The following is a 12406-nucleotide window of genomic DNA, read 5'->3' as shown; positions in this document are numbered from 1 at the left end:
CCCTTGCAAAATTCTTTTAAAATTCTGCAACTAGAGAGCCTTACCCTTGCAAAATTGTTTAAAATTCTGCAAAGAGGTTGGTTGGAACTAGGACCTCCGAGCCACAAGTGGAGAGTTTTACCGCTGCGCCAGGTCCGGACATAGGCTCTAGTGCCCTTTAGGGTTTAGTTTATGACCCAGGTAATTATTTGTGTAGTTATTCAAACAATTTCCAGTAGCTCTATAAAGCATTGATCTCTTACATGTCGAACGGCTGACGAGGAGCAAGCAAGAATGTACCAAGTTCACATTGGTCCACGAAGATGAAGGTGAAACAAAATGAAAACTTAGCTTCATACAGTCACAACGGCTTCATCCAACGCAATAACTCCAGGAAGCTCCTTTCCTTCCAACAATTCCAAACTGGCACCTCCTCCCGTTGAGATGTGGCTCATAACATCAGCTACTCCCACCTTCTCGACAGCTGCAACAGAGTCTCCGCCTCCAATGATGGTTGTGACACCCTTGCCGCTAAGCTCTGCCAACTTCTTCGCAACAGCCTACGAAAGGGATATCAGGGTTAAGTTTCTTTCATTGTAACCTTTCCCCAGTTAGATAGTAATCGTAAAGCTGCATCAGCATATTTAAGCAGGGCTTTACCTCAGTTCCTACAGCGAACTTGTCGAATTCAAAAACACCCATGGGCCCATTCCAGATGACTGTCTGGGTTGTATCCAGGGCTGCATTGAACGAAGCAACAGAATCTGGACCAATGTCCAGCCCCATCCAACCATCAGGAATCGCAGATGCTGGAACAATCTGTAGAAAAAATTTATGGTCAAGTTTCTCCCTATGCAGAATTAAGAGATGCTTCACTTCAATACAAAAAGTCTGCTGAATAGGAATGGACAAGATGCAACAAACCTGGCTGTTAGCATCAGGGGCAAACTTATCAGCAATGACAACATCGGTTGGCAACATAAGGGAGACACCCTTTTCCTTTGCCTTTGCAAGGAGAGATGTCGCGAGCTCAAGTTTGTCTTCCTCAACCAATGAAGCACCAACAGAGAGTCCTTGTGCCTTGTAAAATGTGAAGATCATACCACCGCCCAAAAGTAGGATATCACACTTTTCCAATAGGGACTCAATAACCCCGATCTTGGATGACACCTTTGAGCCACCCACGATGGCAGCAAATGGACGTTTAGGGCTCGAAACAGCTCCAACAAGGTAGTCAAGCTCCTGTGAATACATTTTGTAAAGGTTCAGATTGAGCTTGAGGAGGAGAAGAAAAAATATTTTAAAATTTATACTTTAGATAGCATTTTTCTTTTAATACCGCCTTTCATAGTGTCTGTGAGTTCAAGAATGGAATATAAACATAGAAAAGAAAGTTAACCTTCTGCAAAAGGAACCCTGCAACAGAAGGCTTCAAGAACTTGGTAACTCCCTCAGTTGATGCATGTGCCCTGTGGGCTGTTCCGAATGCATCATTAACATAAAGATCTGCTAGGGAGGCAAGCTTCTGAGCAAACTCTGGGTCATTCTTTTCCTCTTCCTTGTAAAATCTTACGTTCTCAAGGAGCAAAACACCGCCGTTGGGCAAGGCAGACACCAATTTCTCAACTTCAGGGCCAATAACATCGTCAGCTTTTTGCACCTATTTGCGAGTGCAGACATGGTTTAATGAGTACAATCAATTAGCAAATACTACATCTGAGTCAGTTTGAAGTACCAATGATGTAGAAGAAATGAATACCTGAATGCCAAGAAGCTCAGACAGCCGTGGCACAATGGGAGCTAAGCTAAACTTGGGAGTAACACCCTTAGGGCGACCCTGCACATCCAAAAGAAAAGGGGGATGCGATCAAAATTGGATGAATTAAGCAATATAAGCAGCTGTCTCTGAACTAATATCTTAGTCCAGCAATCTTTCAGAGAAACTCAATCAACACAAAAGGCAAATTTGCAACTAATAGCCAGTGTGCATAAACAATTCACATAATTGAACAATATCATTCTACAAGTCCTTGGCTCCTACATTGTGTGTGTACCCGAAGAGCAGCAGTCAGATACCAAATTTCTAAGATTAAAGTTACAAGCAGGCGCTGAATTAAAATATCATACTTTTTCCTTTTGTAACTAAACTCTTGTTTCTAAAACATCTCTTCCACCTTTGTAGCAATGCCCAATTTGTGCCCAGAAACGGTATAGTATAACACAGGAAGCAAAATCACGACTAATAGCCAGTGTCCATATATTACTTGACCAAAGCAAATCACATGATCACAAACGCCCGGATTCCACGAGTCCTGAGTTCCTGCATTGTCTGTGCGTGCCAAGAGCACGGCTTCACCAAATCAGATGTGAGACGGGAAGGCCGGAGACTCACCAAGTGGCTGGAGAGGATGACCTTGGCGCCCTTGCCGATGAGGTACTGGATGGTGGGGACGGCGGCGCGGACGCGGGTGTCGTCGGTGATGTTCTGGTTCTCGTCGAGCGGCACGTTGAGGTCGGCGCGCACGAAGACGCGCTTCCCCTCGAGGTCGGCCTCCGTGAGGTCCCCGACGCTCTTCTTGGCCATGGTGGCCACGGCGCGGGTCCCCCGCGCGGACGACGCCTGCCGGCACCTCGACGCGACGTGGACCGCGAGCCGCGCGTCGCCCGCCGCGAACGCCAGCGACCGCGCCGGCTGGCACCCCGCCGCGAGCCCACCCCTGCGCAGCGGGGTGGCAGCGGCGGCGGCGGCGGCCCTGGTGGCCGCGCGGGCCGCGAGGGAGAGCGAGGTCGGGGGCGCGGCCGCGGACGCCATCTGGATCCTGGAAGGCGGCGGCGGCGGCGGCAGCGGCGGGTGGGACGGAGCGGAGAGACGGAGTGACGCGGGTGGGCGGGAGGAGGGGAGGGCAGGGGCTTTGGGGTCGTAAAGAAAGAGGGCTTTGTGGACGAGAGGACGGGGAGAGGATTTGCTTATCGCTGGCGAGAGGTCGGGAGTCGGGACGATGGTTCCGGTGGGTGAGTGGGGGAGGAAAACGGCGGTGATCGATCACGGCGATGGCGACGTGTGGGGGCTCCGTGGCTTCGATTTCCCCTGGTCCTGTGTCACTATGTGTGATTTGGGATCGCCGTCGCTTCCCAGTCCCGGGCTTCGGAAAGTTCAGATCACTGGTGGTGCCCGTGAGCTGGGGCAAAACGCAGATCGCTCCAAGCCTCCAACGCCACCCACTGGATTTCTCCCAACTCCCAAGCATATTCTGCCAAGGAACTGCTAGATCTCAGTTCATTGCCATTTTTTTACTGTCGATTCTCTGTTTCTGGTAGGGAATTCACTGCGGGCGTGGACGTGGCCAACTGCAAGCTTGGCAAGTAGAACTGCCAAGGTCAACGTCTTCTGGTAACATCACACAATGACACGACACCACGGTGCAAATAGAAATGTCAATTCTGTAACACAACGTAGCCTCCGCAAGCGATAAATTAGCCTGAGAACAACAAAAGAAGAAGAAGAATTCGTGGACAAAGGCACAAAGCTATAGTACACCACTCGACAGTCGACACGGCGCAGGTGTTGGTTCGTTTCAGCAGATGAAGGGCAGCTTGGCGTGCTCGTCGCTGCAGTAGAGCCCGGGCTGCTGCGTGTACCCCTGCTTGGCCAGCAGCTCCCGCGCCCTGACCACCAGCTCCCGGTTCGTCACCGCCGCCCCGCGCTTCCCCTCGGCGAGGACGGCCTGGATCGCGTTGCTCAGCGCGCCGTACGACACGCCGTCGGGCGTCGTCGCGTCCGCCGAGGTCTCGTCCGTCTGGCACCCGCTGACCAGGACGCCGTTCCGGGGCACCCTGCCGGCCGCCGCCGCAGCAGCCGGCCCGGCGTACACCTCCTCGACGCTGTGCACGTCCTGCTCCAGGGCCGCCCTGAGAGCGTGCGATTGCTCGACCTCCTTGCCGTCGTGCCGGAGCTTGGCGACCATGACCTTCACGAACCTCTTGATTTTGGGGCTGGCGTCGTGGCCGAAGTGGTGGAACAGCGTGGTCCGGATCGACCCCACGCCGACGTCGTGCCTCCCGGTTTTGTCCCTGAGCATCTCGATGAACGTCGGCAGCGGCAGGGACCGGCTGGTGCTGGCGGTGACGCCGGCGGCGTCTGCGGGCGGCTCCGCCTCCGCCTTCGCGTCCGGCTCCTTGCCGCCATTTTGGGTGCTCTGCTTGTGTCCATGGCAGGGGAGGTGGATGCCCAGAGATTTGAGCGCGCCATGGATGATCCGCAGGAGGGAGGTGCAGGTGCAGGCCCCGGCCCCGGAGGCGGGAGGGGGCTTCATGTCTCGGTCACGAAGCTGCTGGGCTTTGCTCTGCTTGGTGCTGTTCCCGATCTGCTCCTTGGTCTTGTCGATCAGGCCGCCGCTGTGGCACGAGTCCGAGACCATGGTGAAGAGGCAGCCGTCGGGGACCTTCGCCACGAGCTCCGTGAAGTCTTGGTCTGCAGCGCGTGCACGGAAATTAGGATGATCGTGACGAATGAGCTCAATTACGAGCTGATGTGCGAATGGCCGAAGCAGATTATTGCAAAGAGAATAAAATCACGGTCACGGATCAGGCAGGCTGTGGATTGGCAGATTATAACGTGGTCTGGTTGTTGAACACCCTTTCTTGGCTCGACCTTTTTTGTTTCGGCTTCTGATTCTGGAGCAAGAGGCTGACACAACACAAACTGTCAAACATAAGCCCTTTACAGGGCACCCGCCCTTTACAGGGCACCCGAATCTCGTGCCCGTTAGACTGGCATCCAATTATGAACAACCTTTGTTCTGTATCCACTCGCTTCTTCCAAAACAGTCTCTTTGCTACCGCCTCCCACTACTGTCATCGTAGTTCTCGTCGCCCTTACCTCCTCCCTACCGCGTCTGTCTGTACCGTTGGACTTATAAACCGGCTGAAAAGCTGAAATGGTTGATTTGTTATGAGACAAAAACACTGTTCGGTGGCTGATAAGCCGACTGATAAGCTGAAGCAAACAGGTCGCATGCCGCCACGACCCTCCATTTAGCCACGTTGAACTCTTATGACAAGAACCCACATCCTATACCTTAAACTCTAACAAGAGGCATCGAGGCAAGAAAAAAAAACAAAAGTTCATATGTGGGAGAAGAAAAGGACCTCGGATATGTAATAGCAATAAAAAAAGTAAAACAAGTATGACTTTTAGGCTAGATTGGTCTAAGTGATTCTACCTCAATTGATTGGTCTAAGATAACTTGTTTAACATGGTAAAGCTTCGAAAGACATTTCTACATCCGAAAATTTGCAATATGCATGCTTCGTTATTCACCAACAATTTGTAAGCAGTACTCTCAACAATTAAATATATCAACACTAATAAGAATACTTATAAGCCATTCTCAGTGGAAGTTTTATGGACAATAAATAAGCTGCCATGTAGTCAATTTTGATGACATGGCACACTATTTATGAAGTAAGAGGGGAAACTAGTTTCATAGGATGAAACCATGTATACAGTGTTTCCAACACAACTTGTGCCTTGCATGTAGTTTTGAAAACAACAAAAGATGAAATAATACTTTGTGTGACCTATGATCCATGAAAATTAAATGTTTTCTTGCTTACGTGGCATTCTTGGAAACACAAATATGAAACTTGCATTGAGAATGGCTCGTACAGGATGAAACCCTTCAAGCTACCTGTGTTGATATATTTGCTTCCTGCTTCAGTCAACAATTCAGCCCCTCCATTTCAAGAATATTTCAAGTCCCTAAGGTTCGATTCGCCGAACGCACATCTCATAGATTTGTCTTTGAATCTACGTATCAAATCCATAACCTTATCATACGCCCAACCGAAATTTCATACCCCAAAACGTAGCGATCAGGTACAAGCAGAGTGCCTCTGAACGATAGCTACTGTCCATTTCAAACAGAACCGGCAACAGAGTGCTCAGCACCAAGAAGCAGGAAGAGCGCACCTTTGATCAGGTTGAGGTCGCAGGGCACGATGCACTCGTCGTAGCCGGTGTCGTCGTCCTCCCCGGTCTCGGCGGGGAGCTGCAGGCCGTGGCCACTGTAGTGGAAGAAGAGCGTGTCCCCGGCGCGCGCGCCCGCCACGAGCCGCTCGAGCTCCAGCCGGATGTTGGCCCCCGTGGGCGGTGGCGTGGACGGGTCGGCGTCGGCGAGCACGCGGATGCCGGCCTCGTCGAACCCGAAGCGTTCGACGAGGCACCGTCGCATGCGAGACACGTCGTTGAGGCAGCCCTTGAGCTCCCCGTCCGTGCCCGGGTAGTTGATGCCCACCAGCACCGCGCGCTTCTGCCCCATCGTCGCGTCGTCTGCCTGGGGGACGACGAGGCGACGCCGCCGCCGGCTGGCCTGGCCACGCGTGTGCTTCGTTTGGCGCGTTCGACGGAGGAGGCGGTGGCTGGAAGGAAAGGTTTGGTTGGTACGGCGACGAGCTGCCCAATTGGCGTTCTTGCCTGGCACCTCGGTGCTGGGCTGGTGCCTGGTGGAGCTGCTGAGTGCTGTCGCGCGAGGTGCTCATTGCCTCCTCCCCTCCACCCCCCGCCATTTTTGTATTGGCTGGTGACGCGGGTCAGCGTCGGCTAAAGTGGCCGTGCACTGGGGAATGAAACAATTAGGTCGGATTTGGCTGATCCAAAAGTCATTGCTCGTCTTTTCTTTTTGCTAAAATTGGAGTATAATTTGTGATGAAATTTGAAGTGAATTCCCAGTTGGGTGGAATGGTTTTTCGAGACAATGTTGTAGCTGAAGGTAGTTATGTTTGGGAGGTTCAAATGGACTGGTATTTCCATCAACAACTACATTAGCATCGACACGTTGATCAAGTAAGTGATCAATCATATGAGTAGACTGGACTGGACACATCTACTTGGTGAACCATCATGATATGACAGTTCCATAGCGGTAGTCTTAATATATGTCATCGTGCGCACTAGCAATGGAAATAGAATTATATAAGTTATCTAAAGTGAAAACAACTTTTGCCATTTTGTAGAAAGCTTGAAACAAACGTACCGATTACATGAATAAATACACACTCAAAGAATGTAACTTTTTTTTTCAAAATAGGCGTGTTGGTCCCTCAACTTTACTCCGGGGTCAAATTCGTCCCTCAACTTTTAGATTGTCTCTCAACTTTCATTTTGGATCAAATTCATTTTGATGTGGTGCTCCATATTTGTAGAAGATGAATGGGAGAAGTCATTTTTGCCCTTACCTCCTTCCCGTGCTGTCTAAGCTTTCGTCGATGGGAAAAGTTGGGTGGATCTGCGTCGCCGGCGAGTCAAAGAGAGTTCGTAGCTTGAGTCAACATCAGCTGTCAGCTCAGGAGCTCATTCGGGTTGACTGGAGAGCTGGGAATTGAAAGAGAGTTAGCTTCGTTATCTCTGGAGCAACATATCGGAGGCACGTTTCAATTTCAATGGATGCTCCATGCGCCAAGATAACTAAGTTTAAAGGGTGTGTGGCAGCCTGGCAGGGTCGATGGCAGTGGCGAAGAAGAATGGGATTCGGCAATTCGTAGCTAAGTGGACCGGAGACCGAAACTGCGCCGCCGCTTTCAGGCTCTAGCGCCGGAGGGTGTCAGTAACGCAGATTTGTTTACACGACATGGCGGCCGCCGGTTGCTCGGCGCTCCCAAGCCGTGCGCAACAGGTCCATGACGTCCTTTGTGAGGCCCAGCTCGGAGGTAAGCAGAGTGGCGAGGACCAGGTCATCGAACGCGGCCACAAGGAGCTTGGATCGCCTCATGAGGAGGGGAAGAAGAAGGTAAGGGTAAATATGACTTTTCCCATTAATCTCATGCTACTATAGAGCACCGCATTAGCAAAAGGATAGGTACGATAAAAATGAAAGTTGAGGAACTAAATTGGCTAATCTGGAAGTTGAGAGATGAACTTCCATTGTACACAGATTGTTGCGGTCCAAACCCCACGCATGACGCAACACAACAACTGCTTCAGCATGAGGCTTCAGCATACGAAAGGCACACTGGCATGCTCATCGCTGCAGTAAAGGCCGGGCTGCTGCGTAGTGACCCCCTGCTTGGCCAGCAGCTCCCGCGCCCTGAGCACCAGCTCCCTGCTCGTCACCGCCCCGTACTTCTTCGTTGTTGAGCAAGCATAGGACACGCCCTCCGCCGTGGTCGCGTCCCCGGAGGTCTGGTCCGTCTGGCACCCGCTGATCAGGACGCCGTTCCGAGGCAGGGGCACGCTCGCCGCCGTGCCGGCGTAGACCTCCTTGACCTTGACGCTGCTGCGAACCTCCTGTCCCGAGGCGGCGGCCCGGCTGCGCGTTTCCGCCTGCCCCAATTCGTCTCCCTCCAGCAGCTCGCCGTCCTGCCGGAGCTTGCCTGCCGCCATGACCTGCGCGAACTTCTTCAACTTGGCGCTCACGTCGTCGCCGAAGTGGAGGAACAGCGTCGTCCGGATCGTGCCCACGCCGACGCCGTCCTCCCCGGTGCTCTCCCTGAGCATCTCGATGAACGCCGGGAGAGGCAGCGATCGACTTTTGACGCTGGCGTGTGTGGTTACCTTTACCTCAGCCTTCGTGTCCAGCTCGGCTCCGTTGCTCTGGCTGCGGCTGCTCTGCTGGAAGCCACGGCGGTGGAGGTGGATGCTTAGGGACTCGAACGCGCCATGGACGATGCCTAGGAGGGACGCGTAGAAAGGTGGCCGCGTTTCTCGCTGATCCGGGTGCTGGTTTTTGTTCTGACGAGTGCTGTTACCAATCTGCTTCTTGGCCTTGTCGATCAGGCCGCCACTGTGGCATGAGTCTGATACTATGGTTAGAGGCATCCATCAGGCACTTTCGCCACGAGCTCCTTGAAATCTTGGTCTGCAGTGGATACAAGAAAATTAGTGTCAACTGACAAGTGTGTAACTCATCATAGACACAAATGGCACAAGCAGACTATGGGGGCATTTTCTTCCACTGTCTTATTTTTAGCACGTGTCACATCGAATGTTTAGATACTAATTAGGAGTATTAAACGTAGACTATTTACAAAACCAATTACATAAGTGGAGGCTAAACGGCGAGACGAATCTATTAAGCCTAATTAAGCCTAATTAATCCATCATTAGCAAATATTTACTGTAGCAACACATTGTCAAATCATGGACTAACTAGGCTTAATAGATTCGTCTCGCCGTTTAGATTCGTCTTATGTAATGGGTTTTGTAAATAGTCTATGTTTAATACTCCTAATTAGTATCTAAACATTTGATGTGACGGGTGCTAAAAATAAGTCAGTGGAAGAAAACGGGGCCTATGGCACGATAAAATGGTTCGCTGGGATTTGGGCAGGTTTCTCTAACGTTGAAGTCCCGACTGACATGCAGATTCTAGCATGTTTACCTGATCAAGCCTTTACTTGGCTAAACCTAGCTTGATCTAAGGGATGCAGCCACTATTACATATAACCAGAAATCTATGGTCCAAACCCGTTTGGTTCACTCTGCTTATTTTTAGTACCCATCACATCGAATCGAATATTTAGATACTAATTAGGAGTATTAAACGTAGACTATTTATAAAACCCATTACATAGATGGAGGCTAAACGGCGAGACGAATCTATTAAGCCTAATTAATCCATCATTAGCAAATGTTTACTGTAGCAACACATTGTCAAATCATGGACTAATTAGGTTTAATAGATTCGTCTTGCCGTTTAGCCTCCACTTATATAATGGGTTTTGTAAATAGTCTACGTTTAATACTCCTAATTAGTATCTAAATATTCGATGTGACACATGCTAAAAATAAGCAAAGGGAACCAAACACCCCCTATGTGTACTTCATTAATAAACATTGTGACTTTGTAATGCAATAACAAAATATTGCTCCCTTCCTTCTCAATAGGTGTTTACTGAAATGTGCATTCAAACTTTAGAAACTTTAACCACTATCATTCAAGTAAGTGTCAAAAATTGTCACGTGAAAATGATGCAGATAGTATATTTTGTCATGAAAAATACTGTCAAATAACTGCATTTTACTAGATGCAGATAGTTTTTAAGCTTGGGTAAACCTCAAATCGTATTTTTATTTATCAGATGCAAAAACAAAGTGCACCAACTACCGTTTGATTCCCAGCTAATGAGTTGAGACAGAGCTAACAACAAATGAAAAGGCACACCAGCGCGCAAAGGAGAGCCGGACCTTTGATGAGGTTGCCGTCGCCGGGCACGATGCACTCGTCGTACCCGGTGTCGTCGTCCTCCCCGGTCTCGGCGGGGAGCTGCAACCCGTGTCCGCTGTAGTGGAAGAAGAGCGTGTCCCCGGGGCGGGCGTCCCCGACGAGCCGCCGGATGTTGGCCCCCGTGGGCGGCGGCGTGGACGTGTCGGCGTCGGCGAGCACGCGGATGTCTGCGGCGTCGAAGCCGAAGCGGTCGACGAGGCACCGCCGCATCCGGGACACGTCGTTGAGGCAGCCCCTGTATTTTTCTTATTTTAACCCTTTCAAAACTAATTTTTTAAAAATAACTCACGTCAATCTATATTTTTAAAAACTAATCCTTTTGATAACCCTTTAGTGCGACTAATACTTCAATCACCTCCTTCAATCACGCCACGTGATTTGACATGACTAAATTACCACTATAATATGTGTGCTGATATGAAATGGGATTAGTCACGTCTCTATAGAATTAGTCATGCCACGTGCAATAGTAGGACTGTAGTCACGTCAAAATGCATGGCGCGATCGAGCCACACGGATGGCGCAGCAAAAGCTAGCACGGGCGACGAGACTTGGGGCTGCTGACTGCTGACTGCTCTCCGTCTTCTCTAGCACGGGCACCGAGGCTTGGGAGCTGCTGTGTTCTCCATCTTCTGTCTCCGCATGCTGCAGGCGGCCTCTCTTTTCTTACCAGGGTGCATGCATGCACGGCCTCTCTCTCTCTTCTTTCTCTCTCTGAACTGAGTACATACATCATACGTGTGCATCATTTTCTTATAGGAACTGATGGTACTCACGTATCAATTAAAACCTTTTTCTTATAGAAAGAAGTATTGGTGACTGGTGTGATGCATTGGACCGTTAACTCTTTTTACCAAAATAACGAACAGCCCGTTCGCTTCAGCTTATCAGCCGACTTATCAGCCATCAAAGAGTATTTTTCTCTCACAACAAATCAGTCATTTCAACCGGCTTATAAGTTCAGCCGAACAGGTCGAAAATGTATTTTCCAATTATACGTGCCTTTGTATATATACTATTTGCATAATAACTACTTATCGATAGAGTTGCTATGGTGTTGATATTTAAAACTGGCACCACAATCACATTTAGGCCCAATTATATGGGACCAAGGCCGATTGGATCATCCACAATCCATCAAATACAATTTTTTTTTATCTTTTTTACTTTTTCCCTGTTCTAACTTTTTCGTTAGAGGACGTCGTAATTGGCCTGTCGAGACTACTAGGGCAAACCGTTGGGATTTTTAACCAGTGTTTGCACACAAGGTGCTCAAGTGCGTGAGGCGCCGGGAATTAACATCACTGCTTGTTTGCCGGCCATCGTTGTATTTTCTAATTATATGTGTCTTTGTATGTACACTGTATTTTTTCATATATGATCCGTGAAAAAAAGGAAATATTTTTTGACCTTGCCCATTGTTGACGCAAAATCCTGGCGGTGGTGGACCCTGCATCAGCACATGAGGACCTGGGAGATCTGCTTAACTCCAGTGCAGAATTCAAATCGGCGCGCGTGGTGTGCGCGGGCGTGCCAGTCAGTTTGATCATTCAACTGACAAAGAGATGATAGTCGTTGTGAAGTCCGAGGCAACCGGCCGATCGGGCCGATATAATCCTGGCACAGTAGCGATAATGGTGCAACAAAATAAATCATGACAAATATATTAGCTGTGAAGCCGATTCCAGTGCCTTGATGAATGTGAGTGATTCATCAGCCATCCAGCCGATTTAATATAATTTACAATAACCATAAGCCAGACGGCTGATAGAAAATAGGATGCTGTTGAGTTGTTGCCCCACCATAGCTAGAGCCACAAACCGATGAGATCAAAACTAAACTCTCCACCAATATCTCTAGATGAAACCACAGCGATGCGCCCGGTAGTTGCAGTCTAGAAATATTTAGCAGGATGTTAATCTGAATCCCACCAGCCGATGAATCCAATCATAACGAAACTTAATCCCAACAGCACTCGAAGGGGTAACCAAGATTAAGATGCAACAGGCTATTAAGCGATCTGTCATCTATAATGAACCGATCTAAAGCTAATTAAAGCAAACTGAACGGCAAGACGATAGAACAGATAAATATCAGCTGATGCAGACTTAATCAAGGCAGGATAACTGGTGAATACCGTAGATCAAGACAGAAGCGATGCGCCGTAAGTCAAAGATCCAAGATACTCGATAACTGGTAGATGA

At 49.5% G+C, this 12406-nt stretch overlaps 2 protein-coding genes and 1 pseudogene across 2 annotated transcripts; all 3 read right to left on the bottom strand.

Annotated features, from left to right (window-relative positions):
• Nucleotides 1-163: 163 nt before the first annotated feature.
• Nucleotides 164-2768, bottom strand: LOC117849467 (phosphoglycerate kinase, chloroplastic). Its single transcript, XM_034731031.2, has 6 exons — nucleotides 2372-2768; nucleotides 1739-1816; nucleotides 1379-1639; nucleotides 904-1221; nucleotides 640-798; nucleotides 164-539 (listed from the first exon to the last, which is right to left on the bottom strand). Exons 1-6 carry the CDS (start codon nucleotides 2561-2563, stop codon nucleotides 333-335), a joined length of 1215 nt encoding a protein of 404 aa, XP_034586922.2. The 5' UTR covers nucleotides 2564-2768; the 3' UTR covers nucleotides 164-332.
• A 552-nt stretch (nucleotides 2769-3320) lies between these two features.
• LOC117849468 (metacaspase-6) lies at nucleotides 3321-6544 on the bottom strand. The gene is made up of 2 exons (XM_034731032.2): nucleotides 5951-6544; nucleotides 3321-4450 (listed from the first exon to the last, which is right to left on the bottom strand). Exons 1-2 carry the CDS (start codon nucleotides 6297-6299, stop codon nucleotides 3555-3557), a joined length of 1245 nt encoding a protein of 414 aa, XP_034586923.1. The 5' UTR covers nucleotides 6300-6544; the 3' UTR covers nucleotides 3321-3554.
• Nucleotides 6545-7459: 915 nt separating this feature from the next.
• Nucleotides 7460-10433, bottom strand: LOC117849469 (metacaspase-4-like; annotated as a pseudogene).
• Between the last annotated feature and the right edge of the window lie 1973 nt (nucleotides 10434-12406).

Source organism: Setaria viridis, chromosome 3 (assembly GCF_005286985.2).
Source record: "Setaria viridis chromosome 3, Setaria_viridis_v4.0, whole genome shotgun sequence".
NCBI classification, from domain to species: domain Eukaryota; kingdom Viridiplantae; phylum Streptophyta; class Magnoliopsida; order Poales; family Poaceae; genus Setaria; species Setaria viridis.
The sequence above is the reverse complement of the archived record's forward strand: the minus strand, read 5'-3'. Positions and strand labels throughout refer to the sequence as shown.